The sequence below is a fragment of the Zeugodacus cucurbitae genome, chromosome 6 (genome assembly GCF_028554725.1).
Source record: "Zeugodacus cucurbitae isolate PBARC_wt_2022May chromosome 6, idZeuCucr1.2, whole genome shotgun sequence".
Lineage (NCBI taxonomy): Eukaryota > Metazoa > Arthropoda > Insecta > Diptera > Tephritidae > Zeugodacus > Zeugodacus cucurbitae.
The window spans coordinates 1,458,443-1,478,394 of record NC_071671.1 but is presented as its reverse complement, the minus strand read 5'-3'; the positions used below and the strand labels follow the sequence as shown (position 1 = coordinate 1,478,394).

Sequence of the window (19,952 nt, the reverse complement as noted above, 5' to 3'; positions counted from 1 at the left end):
GCTTATCATAACTATAGCGTCCTTTCTTACACACATTTACCGTAGAGTCAATAGAGACTACAAAAACAAATAAAAACACAATTTTTGAAATTCGACAATTTTTATTATGATTTCATATTGATTACAGATTAATATTGAATGAGCATAAGCAAATGTGCACCAATGAGCATATAGACGAGTAGCAGGGGTCCTCATTCCATGCTCTCGCTTCACCAATGAATTAGATTAGTAAGATAGTGTTTGTTTAGGTTTGGTTAACGGTAAATGGCCTCAATTCAAGTAGTTCATGCTACCGGATGGTGCCTCGGGTTTTTTCGCCTGATTTGCGCGATGCGGGGCGCCATACTGCAACGTGTCTGCTTTGTGTGGGTGTGTTGGTGAGACGTGAAGGATGTGCGAAACCGAAAAATAAACGAAAGCAAAAGTTAAATTAGATTTAAATACATTACACAGAGTAAGCAGTAAGTAAGCAGATAAATGGCAACACAATTTGCATCAGTGCAACTAGCTTTAGTAGTTCAACGCTAAAGAAACTCTCTCTCAATCTCGTTCTTTCTTTTATTCTTAAACCACAAAGTTTAGCATTTAAATAAAGTGCGGCTAAACACTGAAGTGTTCACGCAGAAAAAATAGTATTTCTACAAAATCTTGAGCCGCTACACAAGACTGCTAAGCATACGAATAAGAATAAGAAGCATGGCGAAGGAAATGAGAATGAATGTAATCACCGCACGACTAGGTAAACAATTAAAAACTTTCTACCATCAGCATAACAAAATTAAAATGAAGCCGCTTAATTAAATGAAACTGTGTGACGTGCTGCTGTCAAGTCAACCCCGAAGTACGCTGCAAACACCACACGCGCTTCAACTAGTCGTCTAGTCGTCTCGAAGGCTCCGCCCAAGCCATTAATGAATCTGGTGCACACACAATTGACGAACGCTTGACCGACAGGCGGAGAACAAATTATTACTATGGCAAAAAGTTGAATTTGTTGGTGGTAGCTAACTTATTGTGCTCCCTTCCAATCCACCAGCACAACCTACTCCTTGTCAAAACTTTGTGTGAATGCCTTCAGCCACGTGCTGGTGATGGAGCTGCTGTTTGCAGGCGCCATAGTAACTGTACCACGTCTTGACGTCTCGCCATCACCATCACTATCTGCGCTGCCGGTTACCATGTTGCCACCTGCATCTGCGGCGGTTGCGGCCTTGCCGGTTAACTTACCCATGGGCGCGTGATGTAAACGTGAACCTTTCGTCTTGAAGGGCTTCCTGCGCAGATCCAAGCTGGACGATTCGCGATCGATTTGCATAGAGTCATCGTTGTCGCTGATTTGAGTCTTCAAAACTTTTTTCAAATTAATTATCTGCAAATAAAATAACAACAAACGGCGGTTATGATGAGCGACGGCAGTGAGATAAATTCGAGTGTTTCGTTTTGTATTTGCATAAATGAATGCATAATTTACATAAACTCCAAGTAAATAAAAAATATTTGTTAATAATTTCCGGAAATTATAAAAATAAGAAAATAAAAAAAAGAAAAAAATGAAAAACCCGCTTACCTCCTGTTCAATGTGGTCCTTGTTCTTCAGGCTTCGGGCCTTCTCCAAGTTGGCGCGTGTTATCTGCATGTCAATGCAATTGGAGATGGCATCGCACGACTCCACCCACTGCGACAATGTTTGCGCAATCTTGGAGGTATAGCCCGGTGGGATATCACGGCCTTGGGCATAATCGATTTCAAGAAAACGATTGTTTTGGAAAAGTTTGCCATGGATAATATCTGTGATGTCATAGAAAAGCGGACATGAAATGCATAATTAGAAAGTTATCAGAAAGCAGGGATTTATTACTTAATAAAGAATTTAAGAAATAAGAACTTAAATTAAGGTCTTCTGGGTCTCAAATCGATTAGTCGATTGGCTTGCTTAGTGAAGCGCCTAACTCTCGCTGTACAGAAACGCCTTAGCGTCTTCTCTGCTATGACTAATCACGCACATTCCAGTATACTTCGCAGGGCAAATTGCCAGCAGTAAACCAGTTGTTCTCATTAATTCAAACACCGAAAATTGAAGCGAAGCTTCAGCGAATTAGAGGCTTCATAAGCTACTACAGGTGCGATGAGTGAAAACAAATAACTGAAGGCTTCGAGTACCCGCCTCGCCAGCGCTGTGGTGAATATGCATGGCTCGATGCGGAAATCGGATTACCTCAATAGAACGAGCGCACACTTTCATTGTTCGCTGCTTTTCGCCGAGAGATTTATTGGCAAATGCATCGTTATCTGTGTAATTTCGATTACCTCGGTGCGTCAGTGGTGTAGTTGTGTTGAAAGCAGCTCTAAGAAGCTTATAGGCATTGTGGTGAAGAGAGGAGAAGTAGAGGATTTTGCAGTAGGCTCTAGGAATTTAACACATTTCATTCTTTGAGCAAACTATTACCTACATTTCGGCGCATTTATAAATGATTCAACCACAAAAATTTGAAGGTCGGTTTTCTTTAGAGCTTAACTATATAGTATTTTTGGATGACCTCCTGCTTCTTTCTGCAGAAATATGAATACAGCTGCTTTCCGTGAATTTTAAATTTCCTTCAAATTATAATAGGGTGGCCAGTGCTGATTTTGTATTGTATTTCTAGTTGGTAAAGTCAATTGTTGCTACTACTAAACGGAACAAGTTATTTTACAAACAGAAGAATGGGTATTTCAGGCTTATTTAGAGCGTGAATTTCGTGGAGGTGAATTCATGCTCTAAATAAGCCAGAAATGCCTTTTCTCTCCCATTTTATATTGATTTCTTGGCAATGTGTGTTAATTTCAGTTTCTGAAGTCATGGGAAATGTTAAAATGCAAGAAAACCTTTCAACTTTTAGACTACTTTAATGCTTCAACTTTAGGACTAACCAACTCCGGCGAAATAAAGTTTTGGAAAACAGAAAATGTTGCAAGCAGCTTAAGTTGGAATATAGCGCTTAATATCGTCTTCGTAAGCAAATTAATTCAGCGACAAAAACAATGTCAGCGACATGGATTTAAGTCATAAAACGAACAGTGCCACAGAACTTCGAGATAAATTAACAAAAAAACTTGCAACGAAGCGACTCTATTTCTTCTTTACAACAGCTGAAGCTGATGAAAGACTCAAACCGTAAAAAAAATAAATAAAATATATACACTGCCAGCTGTTGCTTCTGGCACACTGTGCAGCCTGGACTCCGTGCAACAACACGCGACAAGTGGCACCCCCAACAGCCTTGATGCTGGACTCCGCGCTGTGTGCTCACGAGAACAAGTCAAGCGGCTTTAAGTATTACCGTATTAGCAGCGTTGGCTTAGAAAATTGCGCGCGTCAAACGATTCTGCCGCTCCTTAGCGCCGGCCAGCAAAGTGACTTATTTGCTAAATTTGTTTACGAAGTTATGCAGGAATGAGCGGCATAACGGCATTATGTGAAACAATTGCCGGTTTTTGCGATTTCGCATTGCTTATTAAAGTTTTTTGGCCATTTTGGCCCTACTTCATGTATTTACATAAAAGGCAAATAATTCAGAAGTGAAATATGTAGCAGCCGAGGCCTTGAAAAATTAAATACATTTTGGTTAATTCCTCGCTGCCATGGACCCAGGAAGGGAAATTTTATTCATTTTCATTTTTGACAGAATTTGCGTGAAATCGTTGAGCTGTACTTGCACTTCCGACGCTTGTAAAATTTATGGCTGCAAAGTTAATTATCAACACAGACAAACATAGTTACATTTGTATGGCATATGAATAGGCAAATGGCAATCGAATTGGAAATGCTATAAAATAGCAGAAATTCAAAAATCAAATGCCATAAATCTTTGCAACAATGAAGACTTTAACAAATGAAAAATGCCTCTGAGCTTTTCGTAAGCTTTGCAAGCTTTATGCAATTTATTGCATTTATTTATGATTTCAATATTAATAATACGAGTATTAAAGGTAATAAAATCTATGAATAGAAAATAATATGAATATTAAAAGAAAAAAATCAAAGAATATTCAGTACTCGAAAGACGAGCTTTTTTATCGCACAAATGTGTTTAATATTATATTTAAAGCATTAATATTTAAACACAAAAATTGCAAATCGGAAATTGCCATTGTAAAACTTGTTGTTGTTGCAAGCTGATTGTTCTCGAAAACATATGCTTTCAATTGCGCACAAATTTGACAATCAGCTGTCACTCAATTCACTTCTTGTATAACTGTACAATGACACGCGCTAAACGAAGCCAAAATGACTGTGTGTCTCGAACACACACGACCACATAGTTCTAGTTATATTATTTGCCAAGGAAATCATCTCATCGTGCGAAAGCAGTAAGAAATTTCAATTTTCTAAATTACTTGCAGATTTCAGTAAACTACACTACCTAACGGTTAAAGTATTAGGTGGGAGGAGCGCGCAAAAGCGAGGCGATTGAAAAGTAATTGCGAAAAACTGTAATCGAGAGCAATATTTAGTACATGCACGCGCGGAGAGCGGGGCGGAGAGTAGAAGTGAGAAAAAATTTGTTGAAAAGTGTTATTTGCGCTTAATACACAAACTTTTTGCGTGCACTGTGTAGCAAAGAAGTTTTAAGTGTCCCAACAAAGCGAAAAACAACAAGTGCAAAAGCATGAAGAAACGCAGGCGAAGGCACGAAAGCACGAAGAAAAAACGTAGAAAAACTACTTAATGCTTAAGAGCGAGCGTGAATGGCTCATTGAGCAAAGCGCTAAAAGAAATTCGTGTAAAATGTGCAAATTTCTGTAAAACTGCGCATTTAAAAATCGCCAAAAAGGATGCAATCGCAATGGAAAGGCGATTTTCTTTCACTTTTTCCCTTTTGATTTTTTTCTCTGTTCCAATATCGCACTTTTCCGGCGTTGTCAACATGATTGAATGATTTTTAATTAAAAGTGCAGCGCGGAAAAATATGCAAATGTTGCAAACCTCGCTGCGCTGAATGCGGCAACTTAACGCTCAATTAACTATTAATTTGTAAGGACAAAACTATTTCACAGCTGTCCATCCGTTTTGTTGTTGTCACTTTCATTTGTTCTGGGCGCTGTACTGGAAATAAGCGCTACTAAAGTGGAATAAGCGCAAATATTTATTTTATTTCAGTCAGCGCATTCGCATCTTGGCTCCCACGTCACTGTTGACAGTCATAACTTCGAAGTCGTAGATAAGTTCGTATACCTGGGAACCAGCATCAACAACACGAACAATGTTAGCCTCGAAATCGAGCGCAGAATCACTCTTGCCAACAGGTGCTACTTGGGACTGAGTAGGCAATTGAACAGTAAAGTCCTCTCTCGACGAACCAAAATCAAACTCTACAAGTCGCTTATCATTCCCGTCCTGCTTTATGGTGCAGAAGCTTGGACGATATCAACATCAGATGAGACGGCACTAGGATTTTCGAGAGGAAAATTTTGCTCAAGAATTATGGTCCTCAGAACATTGGCAACGGCGAATACCGCAGACGATGGAACGATGAGCTGTACGAGTTATACGACGACATTGACATAGTTCAGCGAATAAAAAGACAGCGGCTACGCTGGCTAGGACATGTTGTCCGAATGGACGAAAACACTCCAGCTCTGAAAGTGTTCGATGCAGTACCCGCCGGAGGAAGCCGAGGAAGAGGAAGGCCTCCACACCGTTGGAGGGACCGGGTGGAGAGCGAACTTAGTTACACTTGGGATCTCCAACTGGCGCCGAACTACGAGGGAAAGAGAGGAGGGGCGCACTATCATCGATTCGGCTATAACCGGCTAAACGGTTAAATCACATACAATACAAGTGTGTTGCATACATGAGGTTTGTGATAAAATTCTAATGAAATTAGGATGAAAGAGATGTAACCTAGAGAACTAATGTAAACCACAGCTGACATAAAATTAGAATTTCAGCTTGCTGCACAGCATCTATTTTCACTTTATGAGGCTTCTTTGGAGTTATTAAGGTCAAAATCGAACTCGAAAACGGATTATATTTAAAATTTCCCCACAAACGAAGAGCTCTACATACCTTTAATGAAGATGTCATTAAAGGACTGTGCTCGAAGCTTCCACTGATTGCCGACAGTTGATGTATGTGTGCCTGAGGCAATATGAGCTTTTATGTGAATAAAACAATATGAAGATAGCGCGAACTTTTCGCGCGAAAACTGAAAGTGACAGCTTTGCACTGAGGTAATTTGCCGCAAAGTTGTAAAAAAAAAATGCATTTACATGGATTTATTGCATGCATATGTGAGTGTGAGTAGGAATAATCTATACAAATGAGCACGAAATGTCCAGTAGGAAAAATCTCCACAGAACCGTACCTGCTAAGGTATACAAATGTGGTTGCCAGACGAAGCATATTAAATATATTCACAATTTTATTTCGCTGCTTGATTTATTAGCTTTAGTTCGGTCTTCAGTAAGTGTGAGTCTTCAAAATCAAATATATTTCAATTATAGTGTCTTGTAAACATTGAAGAGCTCTTAAACAGGCAAGAATGCAGTTTATTTTTTTCAAATCCAATACAAATATTCCGTTAAACACTGTTAAAAAATTTCTACAGTCACTCAAGCTCAATGCCAGTGGGGCGCTGTGAAGTATGCGTAGGCTTGTATGTATCTATGTTAGCAGCTGTGAATGCATATGACTTATAATCAATCAAACTTGACGTACTTTCATGTAAAACCGCACAACAACAACTTAAAAAAAAACACAATATTTTGTGCTTCCTCACACAAGCAAACACATACATACATACATACACATATTTATAAATGTATTTTATGAAATAACGAGGGAATTCTGGAGACTCTTTGCATATCTTTAGGGGCAGAAGACAACTCATGTATAGCCTGTCAACAGAACACAAATAGCATGACGACGAAGTAATCAACACCAGCAAATATGTAGGCATTATCTCTAACACACACACACATGTGAGTCTTAAGCAGTGCTACCGCGTCAGTGTGCTTCCGCACTTATGGCTGGCTGCCTAATGTGCACGTGTGAAAATCATATGCTCGTGCATATAACTATGCAAATACAACAACACGAGCAGGCAGGCATATCAATGACGCTACAGTTAGTTGGTTGCAGGCGAATCGAGCTGCGAGCATTCAATGGCATCGCTCAATGCCACAGACGACAAATACTTGTTGATATTATGTTTAACCAAAGAGCGTTGAGAGTGTATTAGTTGGTGGCTTGTACTAATAGACAACTAACTGTTATGTGACAAGTGACATTACTCGTGAGATCTGCTTTTGAGCACATTAATATGCAATCGGTTGCAAGGCGGCCTTGTGTCATTGGCAACAATGCAATGTACTGCATACACTAACAATGACTTGGTCTATGCATCACAAATTGTGAAAGCTTTCACGATTTAGCCTTAAGCTCACTTAGTAGCAATGGACCATTGTGTAAGTAATTGTGGCCGTTAAACTAATACAACTAAGTATGAATCGCTCAGCAGTAAATCAATCCAAATCGTTTGAAAGCTTTATATGAAGCTTTCACGACTTACGGACGCTATAAGTATTCTTGCCAGTGAGGCATTTGACAGAAATACAACTCGAGAGACAGTTTTCAAAATAAATTGAGAAGATGAGCTTTTTAGAGCTTTCATTATACATGAAAGCTTTCTTTTCGTTTTTGTGAAAAGTGATATATGGTGCGAAGAGATATACAACTCGAGTGAGTGCACTAAAAATAAATTTAGAATATGAGCTTTTTGGAGCTTCCATTAATAGCGAAAGCTTTTTTTAGGTCTTTCGATTATGTGACGAGAGATATATGGTTTGAAGAGAAATGCCACTTGTGGTAGGGAAATCAAAATTAATTGAGAAGAAGAACCTGTTTGGAGATTTCATTAGTCCTGCATGTTTTATTTAATGTTTTCAATTCAATGAAAAGGGATAAATAATGTAGTCTTAATCATAATAATAAACCGTCTTCAGAATATTTCATTGATTTTCTTTTCTGTATAATACTTTTTAACTGCTCACTAAGGTGTATAAAATTTCTTCAGGTACACTAAAGAAATGACTCTAAATATTACGAAGAAATGTTGAAAAGAGCAACAAACTCCGAATGCGAGTAAAGTCTTTGTTAGTTTTGCACACAAACAAGAGATTGCAAACACAAACATACCTTTATACAGAAACACTTATGTAAATGGCAACATTTGCAGTCGCTCTGGAAAGTGGTCATTGTGGTGCAACAAATCCACTAAAGTTTTGAAATGCCGCACGGAAAACGGATATGAAAGGAAGCGCAAGCTACTGGCACGGGATGACAATCGGTCTGAAATGCGATTTCACTGCGCTGAACTGCAAGTAAGGAAACCGCAATGCGGTGAGCAGCAGAGCTTAAGCGCAGCGCCGACGTTTCAAGTAAGTATTGGATCCATGAAAAGACGCATTTAAACATTTTACTATTAGCATTATGAAATGCTTTTGTTATTTGCATTTCCCTGCACTTTAGTTTTATTACCATTGTCGGTGGAAACTTGCGAAAATCTGGGAAGTTCAGCGCCAACAACCAAGGTGGCAAGGCGGCAATAGGAAGCTTTGCTGAAATCACAGCGCACACTTGGTATGCAAATATCGAAAATTATAAAAATAAACTGTCACCATAAAGTAACAACAACCACAACAATAAGAGTGTCTTAAATATTGTCTCAACACACAAGTTGACTTTCATTTGAGAGAAAAATTCGAGAATATCCAACAAATGAACAGTTACGCATGAGAATTTTGCCACTGCTCCATCGATTTTCGGTTTTAATTTCCCACAAGAGTGACAGTATTTTATATTGCTGAGCATTACTTTGGCGCTTTGTTGTTGCTGCCGCTGCTTTGATGCATGCCACAGCACTCTGTCTCATTATTTTACTGTTTAGCACCGTTATATACACATGCAATATGTATTATTGAGTATTTTTAAAGAAACCGCATCTTGTTGCAGCGCCGCGCCGCTGCTCTTGTGGCTGGTGCGAACGTGAGAAATCACTTTTACGTGTGTGTCGGGTTATTTTTGCGTTGCACACGCCACGTTGCACTCATCCGAAACCGAAGAAAACGTGCGAATATTTTTCACGCGAACAAAAAACAACAAACATTGCAATTGCAACAACAACCGAGTCATGTAATGTAGAATATGTTGCCGAATGATGCAGGAAGCATGTAAAAAGGCACGACAGCATTGCTGCAAGTGCAGCAAAATACAATGGGGTTCGTGGTTTTGGCGTCAACAACATGTGGCAATGTCTGTGTGTGGCTGGAGGGAATGCAATTCTGCGCTCACGTACATGAGCATATTTTTACTTCATCAAATATTAGTGGCGTGAAAATAAATTTAAATTTAATGATGCAAATGTGCGCAAGTAAAATATTTCATTTCCCGTTATAACGGTTGTTTTCGTTTTTACTCATAAAGGATATTCGGATCTCTAAAAGTTCTCTAGAAGTTTCTTCGTTCCATACTCAAGTAGATGCTGCTAAGTGAAAATACTGATCCATTGTGCTTTTGTAAAAACTTGTGAAACTTAGATAAATCACTCTTAAGCAAACCAAGCCAAGTAGTTCGAAAGCTTTGTATGCAGCTTTCACAATTTTCTGTCGCTGAAAGCATTCCTGTCAGTGTGACATATGAGAGATTTCGAAGCAGAGAAAACTCAAAATAAATTGAGAAGATGAGGTTTTTGAAGCTTTCATTATTCATGAAAGCTTTTTTTATTTTTTTCGATTTGTTGAAGAGATATATGTTGTGAGAGAAATACAACTCGTGAGAGAGAAAACTCTAAATAAATTGAGAAGCAGAGCTTTTTAGAGCTTTCATTAGTAATTTTTCATGCTTTCAATTATGTGAAGAGTGATGTGTGGAGGGAAATACAACTCGAATGACAGAAAACTCTAAATAAAATAAGAAAATTACTTTTTTTGGAGCTTTCATAGTTACGCGTTCTATTCATAAAAGCTTTTCTCTTTTTTTTCAATTTTGCGAAATAAAGATTGTGAAAAATAAAACTTGAAGTAGAGAACTCAAAATAAATTGAGAAAATTTGCTTTATGGAGCTTTTATTAGTTGCAGATAAGCGATTGAAAACTCATATAATGAACCAATTCTGCTCACTCCGGCGAAAGCAAACTACACAAAGTGCTCTATTAGAGTTAAAGAGTTGAACTATTGAGCTTTTACTAGTAATAGCTGCTAGCAAAACAAAAATGCACTATCTGGTTGTATTTTATGTTGTTTCATGGACGAACTCATTCCAACTGCTTCAATTAAAATCATATTTCGAGTAGAATTTCGCCAGCCAACTCATAAATCACAGATATTTACGGTAAATTTGAGGCAATGTATCGCAGGAGGTCTTATGGCTACATACAAGCCATAGAAGTGCTCAGTGAAGAGCAGCCACTACTCCAAAATGCTTGTGTACATAGGTACATATGTGTATGTGTGTTTGTATTTAAAATTTATTTGACATTTTATTTCGAACAGCTGAAGTAATAAATTTATTTTGGTTAGAGTACGCCAGCTTGGTGAAACTTACAGAGAAGCCTTCAAATTGGCTTCGGTAGACTACTGCTAGTTCAGTTGCCGAAAACAAAATATTTTTAAATAACAAGTAAGGAAGGGCTAAGTTCGGGTGTAACCGAACATTTTATACTCTCGCAATTTATTTATTTAACTTTATTTATATTATATAATACACAATTTGACTCACATATTCGTCATATATATTGTATAAAGTCCATTGAAAGTTGGAAACCATAATATTAGGTTAGAAGCACTGAGGTCCTCGTGTTCGATATATGGGGCCTTAAAAACCTATGGTCCGATTTCGGCGATTTTTAGAATGGGGCTGCCACACTATTAACATAGTATTTGTGCAAAGTTCTGCACCGATATCTTCACTAGTGCTTACTTTATATATTGTAATGTAAACGATTCAGATCGTCTTCAAAGTTCTGGTATATAGGAAGTAGGCGTGGTTGTGAAGCGATTTGGCCCATTTTCACAACATATCATTGGGATGTAAGGAAACTATTACAAACCAAGTTTCATTGAAATCGAGTCGAGTCTGTCGGTCGAGTATTTCCTGAGATATGGTTTTTGACCCATAAGTGGGCGACGCCACGCCCATTTTCCATTTTGTAAAAAAATCTGAGTGCAGCATTCATCTGCCATTTCTTATGTGAAATTTAGTGTTTCTGACGTTTTTCCTTAGAGAGTTAACCCACTTTTAGTAATTTTCAACCTAACCTTTGTATGGGAGGTGGGCGAGGTTATGATCCGATTTCTTTCATTTTTGGACTGTATTAGGAAGTGGCTAAAAAAACGACTGCAGAAAGTTTGGTTTATATAGCTCTATTGGTTTGCGAGATATATACAATAAACCTATTTGGGGGTGGGGCCAAGCCCACTTCCCCAAAAAAATTACATCCAAATATGCTCCTTCAAAGTGCGATCCTTCATACCAAATTTTATTTCCATAGCTTTGTTTATGGCTTAGTTATGGCACTTTATGTGTTTTCGGTTTTCGCCATTTTGCTCATTCGATTTTGCTCATTTTCGAAAGCAACCTTCCTTTGGTGCCAAGAAATAAGTGTGCCAAGTTTCATCAAGATATCTTAATTTTTACTCAAATTACAGCTTGCACAGACGGACGGACGGACGGACAGACAGAAATCCGGATTTGAAATCCACTCTTCACCCTGATCACTTTGGTATATATAACCCTATATCTAACTCGTTTAGTTTTGGGTGTTACAAACAACCGTTATGTGAACAAAACTATAATACTCTCTTTAGCAACATTTGTTGCGAGAGTATAAAAAATGTTAAGCGCTTGGTCAACCGAATAACATTTCAGTTCATTTTGTGGTTTTCTCAGTTTATTTTAGTTTGGGAAATTCGTTTATTGTAAGCATATTTTAACTAAAACTTTCCTTAAGGAGCTCAGTTACACACACAAATGTCTGTATGCATGAGCATCCGCTGTGCAACGAAGTGTTTGAATACTCCACTGAACACCAACACACCAACTCAATAAGTCTTTGAGTATGTGTCAACAGTATTACCTGCCACTTCAAGCAGCGTTCCCTCACTTGCTTACTATGTTTTCTGCAAAATTTAAGCGCTCTCCTAAAGTATGCTTTGCAGGTGTGTGTGTGTTTATGTGAAATCTCAATGATTTGTTTAAAATCATATTAGAAAACTTTGCAAACTCTCGAATGCCAAAGCGTTGCAAAAGATTCAAGGGTGCTGTTGCCACATTGCTACAAGTTTATTACAAAAGTGACAGTGCTACAACGCACGTGTGCCATGTCATAACATAAAGAGATTGCAAACATTCACTGCACTGAAAGACATGCGAAGACACACACACACACAAAGATTTGAAATAAAGCTTTCACCAGTTGTAGCTAGCTTTCCGTGCGCTCCACAACTATTTACATAGAAAATAGCATAAAATTGTTGCTCATACGCACCGGCATGTCATGTCATGCAGAGTGGCTACGCAGAAACCCCAAACGTTTTATGAATAGCGTTGTTGTTGTTGTTGCATATGACTGCAGTTTCACTAAAAGCAAAAGTTTCTATGCTTCAGGAAACATTCAAGACGAATGCTGACACATAAATGCAATATAGAAATATTAGAAGAAATCTGCAGAAGGTTGCTACAAGCTTTCTTAGCAAAACCTGCAATTAATTGGTGCGTTTATTAAAATTACAGTGCGAGCAATGAAAACCAATTAAATTCACAGCTACATCAGCTGCAGCAATCAATGAAGTCCTCAAAGGCGTTTTCTTCATCTTTGCGGTAGTGTTGTTGTTGTTGGTATAGTATCTCGGAATATGTTATTTTTATACTAACTATGCTTTGGCGACTATTTCATGGTATAATAAATTCACTATTCGATGCATTGTAGCATCTGTTTCCAACTTTCCACAGCATTCCCGAGTGAGGCTTTGCAGAACCCTTCAGAAAACTTTGTCGAAAAGTCTTCAGAAGCTTAGGAAAGGCTACAGTCCAATTCCAGGTCCTTCCGTTCCGGGTATTGACTAATAGTTTCACTGGTGTCAGATAAACCAAGCAATTCATGCTTACAAAACTGTATGACAGCCTCGTGGTCTACTGTGTCCACCGTTTTACTCGCGAGCGCTCAATCCAGTATTCCGAGCGCAGTAGACCGTTAGTTCATAATTAGTCTATAATTATTGTTCTTGCGTTTCTCACTTTACCATAAACCAAAAAATCAAAGTCATTTATTACAATCGGCATATTTTCGCAAATCGCCTGTCTACAATGCGGAGAAGAGGCCTGGCGTCCTCATGCAGTTGGTGGGCTCATTGAGTTGTTGTCGAAAATTAATGAACAAATTCGCTCCACATCAAACGGAAATATTTATTAAAACAACAAATCTTCACAACGGCGCATTCTAGCATTTGAGTAATCCCCGAAATGCAGAAACAAAAACAACAAAAGGGGGGTGAGATTCCAAGTGAATTAAAAACAAATAAGTGCGCGTCAAGCTCGAGATCCGCAACCGAAAATTTATGTAGACGGCACAGGGAGACCAATGAAATGTAATTATCTTTTTAATTGTTTGACAGGAGAGCCCAAAGCAAGCAAAGCTTCCAAGGCGCGAGGAATATAAGTGCTACTTATGTAAATGCGATGAATTAGAATACTGTTTTGAAGCGCTTGGGAGACCAAAAGTCCTTAATTTATTGTAATAAAGACAAATACGTAGCGTAGAAAGCAGTGGATGAACGGATAGATAGATAGATGGATGAATGAAGTTTGTTATGGTTAACGGCGAAGCGTTGAAGTACAAATGCCACCTTTTTGAGGCGAAGCACTCCGCCACACACACACTTCCGCAGAGGCAACCGACGGTATTGATGATTATAAGCTGGCTATATAATTAGCCGGAAGCTCACTGGCAACTCATCAAACGGACAACAAAGGATCAAATGCGACGCAGAGACGAATAGGTAAAACCGTGACGAGAAGATTGGCTACGAAATGGAGTGGCTGGAGTATGAGGACTCGCTGCTGGATAATAAAATATTTGCGGGTAGCGGTGGGAGCAGTGGCAGCAGTGAAAGGAATAACTGGGAGGCAAAGAATAAGAGAGGAGAGCAGCTTCGTAAATAGCATAAAGGAGGCGGAAAGTAAACAAGGCTGAACGCGAAAGGGAACTGAATGAGCGCCCAGGCGACAATCGCAGCGGCGGCTGCAAGTGAGAGTTCAGCTAATTTCTGCGTCAACGACAGACCTCCTCGACGCGTAATCTTCCTTCGTACGCAATCACGGCGCAATGCGCGGCATACCTTAAAGCACAATCGAGATCTCGCTGAGGTGTCAAGGGGAGGGAAATATTTGCGCGATTTGGTGGAGTGATGAAGTGATGGGGGTTTCGCTGGCTGCAGCCGCAGTAAGCAAATAAATCAAATGGAAAATATTTGCGGAGTAGGGCAAACGAGCAAATAAAAGTGAAATTAAGAATACACCTGAAGGCGCAAAAAAAAAACAACCAAATTAGGTTCAAGGTAGACGCACAAAAGTATGCTTCGCATGGAATGCTAAAGCGGGTGCGAGTGCGAGATTTGGTTGCCAATTGAGGGTGCGCTGCGAGGTGTCTGCATAATCGTCGGCTGTTGGCAGTCGACAGGTCGTGTTGCTGTTGACAGTAAATAAAAGATGAGCTTTGCCTGACTCGCAGCCGAACAAATGTAAATGTAATAGAAGGCATCAAGACAGACGGCGGCGGCTGCGAAGAACATGAAGAACGGTGCAGATCTGCGAGCGCATTAAGCGTTCAACTGTCAGTTTGCTAATGAAATGCGTATTAAATTTAATTGCAAAGTTTATTTATTTGTGTTTTTTGACGCAGATTTGTTTGGTTGTTAATTTATTGAAAACTCATACTTATTAAGGTCGCTGAGGGTTGAGTGAACGAAAGCAGATAAATGTGTAATGGAGATTAGAAGGCGAATGCAGTACAGTTGAGAGTCGTGATGAAGATTGATTTGGAGCTGTTAGGCAGTCAATATGCGCACACACACACACATTGAATGTGGAATAAACGTGGATTTTTCGTTGACAGTTGATTAATTATATTAAGTCGAGCGAAAGCGAAAAAGTACTAAATGGCTGTAATTGTAGTCAATGACACGTTTGAAGGTGTTTACAGACGATTTGAGTAATTAATGTAATGTAATGGAAATTCTTCATATTAAAATTTATATTTTGGTAGTGCAGGCAGAGTGGTGAATGATTTAAGTAATTGCTTATAAAGCATTAAGAATTTATAGCAGAATTATGTATTTACATAAAGCAATCATAATCTCATTCAATCACTTTATACTTTATAGGCAGCCACAAATTGAAACAAGTCAACCGCCAAAGTCAACAAGCAGCTCTTCAATTATTTTCTACGCGCAAAGCAAATAAACAAAACAAAAACACAAATTAAGTAAAGCACTATGCAAGTAACTGTTTGTGTTGCCACAATAAATAAATAACGGCAAACACACACACAAACACACAAATTGCAACATCAAAGCAAATGTAGCGTAAATATATATATAAACACACACACACAGTTTTATTTTAGTTGCAAAAACCTTGCAATAAGCCAAGTAGCTAAGACGGCAGCTTAAATGATTATTTGGCTTTAGGAATTTCGCTGTTTGTATAGCGGCATGTAGCATCATAGATATATGGCATATATGCATGTTTATATGCTTACATGAACTTAACTGTATATGTAAACAATATGAAATTCATTTATCACACACACACACACACAAAGAAGAGCCAAATGCGCATGAAGCTAATAAACCAAATGAAAATATACAAATTCTACGAAGCAAAACGCCAGCGCTTCCGCGAAGAGTTAAACAACAAACCACACAAATTGAGTGATTTAACGCTTGGCTATACAAGTGCGGTATGAAATCAAGCAACAAAATTAAATAACTACATTTAAAACAAGTAGAAAGGTGGTAAAGTATTAAAAATGAATTCAAGCGTATGCTAATCCTTCATAATTCAATATGAGAAGTCAATGATATTACACTTTTCGTTGATTATAAAGAACCAAAGAACCGAATCTTATGAAAAGGGTTCAAGTCTTGTTGTTGTAGCGCAACTTTAATGGAAAAGTATGATTTATCTGTTATATAGCTTAACAAACAGCTTGTTATTGATAAAAAACGGAATTAATCAAGTTCATATTTCATGTGAAAGCACAACTGCGAGCATACAAAACTACAAACAAACATATAAAGTACATTGTAAATTTATAGATACAGCTCCCTCCTCTTTACTGCTCTCCACAAGTCATGAAGTAACGGTTTTTATAGCAACACGCACTTTGTCGCTGGCATTTGTGCTCGTTTTGCTGGCGATGGTTTTAAAACACAATCAAATTGGCGCATAGAGTTTCAGATGCAAAGCAATAGCAGAAGCTTTGGATAGTGAACTGTAGCAATAAGCTGCGTGTAGTCAGCAGCTGCAAGGATATGCATTTCACACACACACACACACACTGTGGCATACTGGCATTTCGGAAGCGCTGTGCGATGAGTTATTGTCGACAATACGAGCAAGCAACAAAAGCTATTTTTGTTTAGTGCAAACGAGTGCCACAATGCAGTTGCAACTTTCACAATAAACTCGGATTACAAAACTTATGCTGCACAAAGTGTAACAACTGCAATAATGCGCGCTGGTCAAAATTAAAAATGTACGTGCATTGCATGCCATATAAGCGCAACGCTTTGGTGTTGTATTAATCGAGTAAGGAGTGAGAGCGCATAATTCCAAGGAATTTTGGATTTTTTGGCGCAGCTAAAGTGTAAATTTGTAATGAGAAAATTTCGTTTAGCATTCTAAATGATGTACGAAGCGCTTTAACATGAAGAAAAGAACAAGCTTTTATTGAAATTGCACAATTATTTTCACTATCTCACTGCAGCACATGTGGCTGACAATAACAGTGTTTAAGATTTATTACACGTTCGGAATGCACAAGAGTAAAATTTTTTTCAATTCTAGCAAACTAAACAAGCATGCACACACTCTGATCAAGAACAACTCTGTGAAATGTCAGCACATGTCGTCTGAAATTCGAATTCCCTGTAAAGTGTCTGACAGCAACCGGCACCAATACATATGGCACCATCATGTTGCAGCAATAAATTTGCTCAAAACTGCAAAACTTGGTGCGAAACTTTAACATCCGAATTTCCTATTCCTCCTCCTCCACCCTCACACAGCATCACTACTATGTAAATTTGCAGAAAGCCACATCAAACAAGACAGTTGTAAAAGTTTATGCCGAAGCATTAGCAGGGTGTGGCATGCAGAGCGAACAAAAGCAATAAATTTGAGAAAGGAAATGGTTTGAAGTATATTGCGCCAGGTCGTGCGCACTTAAGTACCTAAAAAGGCTGAAGATAGACAGAGCAAGTCACTCTAGTTTAGCAGACAATATTGAAATTTCTTCAACAGTATAGAAAGAAACATCAAACCGCGCGATAAGCTGAATACCAACTTTGTACGAGTATATATTATATATATATGTATAAACAGACATAAGTAAATATATCCACATATGTCTCCAAATGGTACATGATGTAGCAATAACCACAGTAGAGTTCACACATATTTTTCATATATCAAATATCTATCGGTGATATTGATTTTTTTATTTTAAATGATCTTATTGCAAGCTCTTAATATCACAATTTTATTTGTTCTATGAGACGTAAGTATTAATGTTGTAATAAAATAATTGTTTTATTCACGACTACACTTCAGCGCCACTAAAGTTCACGACAATTTTTCGTAGTTTAATCATAGGAACTAGCCAAACACACTTTTACTAAAATATTAGCTCTGATCTTTTTAAGAATTTTTAAAGCCTCGGACTCCTTTGTAAGCACACAATTGCATTTTACTCACCTGCATAAATTGCCTCAATTATAACATCCTCCAAGTGGCGCACATTATTGATTTCTAACTCTTCCAACAACACTTCGTATGGGATGCATTTATTTTTGATAGCCAGAGAGACGATAGTCAAATGCTGTAATTTCTTCAGCATTGTAGCGGTTAAATCTAAGTATTCGCCAGGCTGTTGGCGGTATTGTTTATAAGTACCGTAAGCAAAGAGATTCAACGTATTCAAGTACTTTGAATTAGGTCCAACTTTAAGCTGTAAGAGTTAAGTATTTTATGTATTAGTAAAGCACATATATTTCATAGAAATTGATCGGTAACTACCTCCTGCACATTGGGCAATGCGAGCAATTCGCCAAACACATAAATAGAAGGAGCTTCCAACACTTGACGCACCACATCCAAAAGTTGTAGGCCTGTTGAGGATTTTGCGGTGGCACAATACTGCTTCAGTTGATTGCGCGATGCATCATTTGTGGCGGTGGGTTCATCATTTTTCATTAGTATGTCTTGTGTCATTTTGACGTTTTTTTGCTTATTTCACAATTAACAATTTATAAAAATCTTCACAAATTTACTCCGGTAAATAAGGAAAACTGACAAAGCGTCCAGAACAGCTGATTTCGGGTTTTCAATGACAAATGTCAAATGTATTATTGTACAGTACGAATGGAAAATTGACAGCACACAGAGCTGTTACTTTCTCAAAGAGAACTAAAATATGGCTCTTTTTATGGGAATTTAATATCATGTAAGTTCATTCAAATTTGATTGATGATTTTATTTAAATTTATATTTCATAGTATATACATAGTTTAAACTTTTTCAAGTTTTTTTGGGCTACATGAAAAAAACCAAAAAAATGCATTTTCATAAATTAGTTTATTCACTTGATTTTTTCAACATTCAGCTAAATGTTGGTTTGCAACTCAGAATTGTTTTAGCAAATACACAAATCTTTGAAACTAACCAATAGAGGGCGCTCCGAATTTCTGCTTGAGCGGATACGAAATAGGTATTTGCATTGTTTTAAAATTTTGAAAAAGTCAATAATTTGAGGATCTTTCTCGGGAGTAGTTCGAAACTATATCGTATTATTGAGAAGTGTTTTGGCTTCTATTATTAAGTAATTGCAGCGAAATGGCGTGTATATCGGGAAGTTCAGTATAGTATTATCCATATGTGAATATCACATCTACATATATATTTGTGCTAAAATCATGAAAATGAAAAATAATGACTAAATTTTGCAAATGAAGTTGACCTCTGGCGACCACTGAAATAACGCTTTGAAAGCTATGAAAAGTTCACATGCGTGCTCACTATTAGAAGTACGTCGACTAATACCTAGGTGTGTTTGTGTTTGTGAGCACAGCAGTGCATTTATTGGTCCAGAGCAGCAGCACTAAATGATCCAGGCTTGCACTTTGCGTGACCAAACAAGACGTGACAAATGGCACTCGACAATGTGAGACCAAAACAAATCAGATTGCTTTCGGGGATGCAACTGTGGCAGACGGACACTTTTAAACAAACACGCAACTCGACATTTGCTTGCAGCATAAAAGCGCAGCAGTCGCGGGCAACAGCATCATTGAGTTTGAGCAGCACACAGAGATGGAGTGGGTGTGGCTGTGGCTGTGGCTCCAACAGGTGATTTTTCGCTATCGAGCAGTAGTTGGAGCCGCGTAAATGGGTTTAGTAATAATGCAAAATATGGCCGTTCATTCGTCCGCAAATTGCTTATTATCTTATCCCATTAATGTCAACTAGACTCATCTCACTTTTGACGGCGTCTACCCATGTTGGCTGCTGTCATTGTCACATGAATGCCAATCGAGTTGGACACAAATGCAACCGAAAATAATCCAGACAGGACAATGTACAAAGTTATTTATTTGTCATTTGAAGGCATTAGTAGGCCGCTCACATGCACAT

General features: G+C 38.2%; 1 protein-coding gene across 3 annotated transcripts; it reads right to left on the bottom strand.

Moving 5' to 3' along the window:
* Positions 1 to 77: 77 nt before the first annotated feature.
* LOC105213347 (COP9 signalosome complex subunit 7) lies at positions 78 to 18,655 on the bottom strand. 3 transcript variants are annotated; one of them, XM_011186082.3, is made up of 5 exons: positions 18,339 to 18,653; positions 18,018 to 18,270; positions 1,568 to 1,788; positions 1,228 to 1,369; positions 78 to 359 (listed from the first exon to the last, which is right to left on the bottom strand). In XM_011186082.3, exons 1-5 carry the CDS (start codon positions 18,531 to 18,533, stop codon positions 271 to 273), a joined length of 900 nt encoding a protein of 299 aa, XP_011184384.1. In that variant the 5' UTR covers positions 18,534 to 18,653; the 3' UTR covers positions 78 to 270. The 3 variants fall into 3 exon arrangements, with proteins under 3 accessions (XP_011184384.1, XP_011184385.1, XP_011184383.1); XM_011186083.3 differs by having other exon boundaries at positions 78 to 356; XM_011186081.3 differs by lacking the exon at positions 78 to 359 and having other exon boundaries at positions 548 to 1,369; positions 18,339 to 18,655.
* Positions 18,656 to 19,952: the final 1,297 nt, after the last annotated feature.

Excerpts from the sequence above, each read along its gene's own strand:
- LOC105213347 (XM_011186081.3), bottom strand. The coding sequence starts at position 18,533 with ATGACACAAGACATACTAATGAAAAATGATGAACCCACCGCCACAAAT. Across the intron at positions 1,789-18,017 it reads AATTGAGGCAATTTATGCAG|ATATTATCCATGGCAAACTT; the intron begins GTGAGTAAAATG and ends ATGACATCACAG. Across the intron at positions 1,370-1,567 it reads AGGACCACATTGAACAGGAG|ATAATTAATTTGAAAAAAGT; the intron begins GTAAGCGGGTTT and ends TTTTATTTGCAG.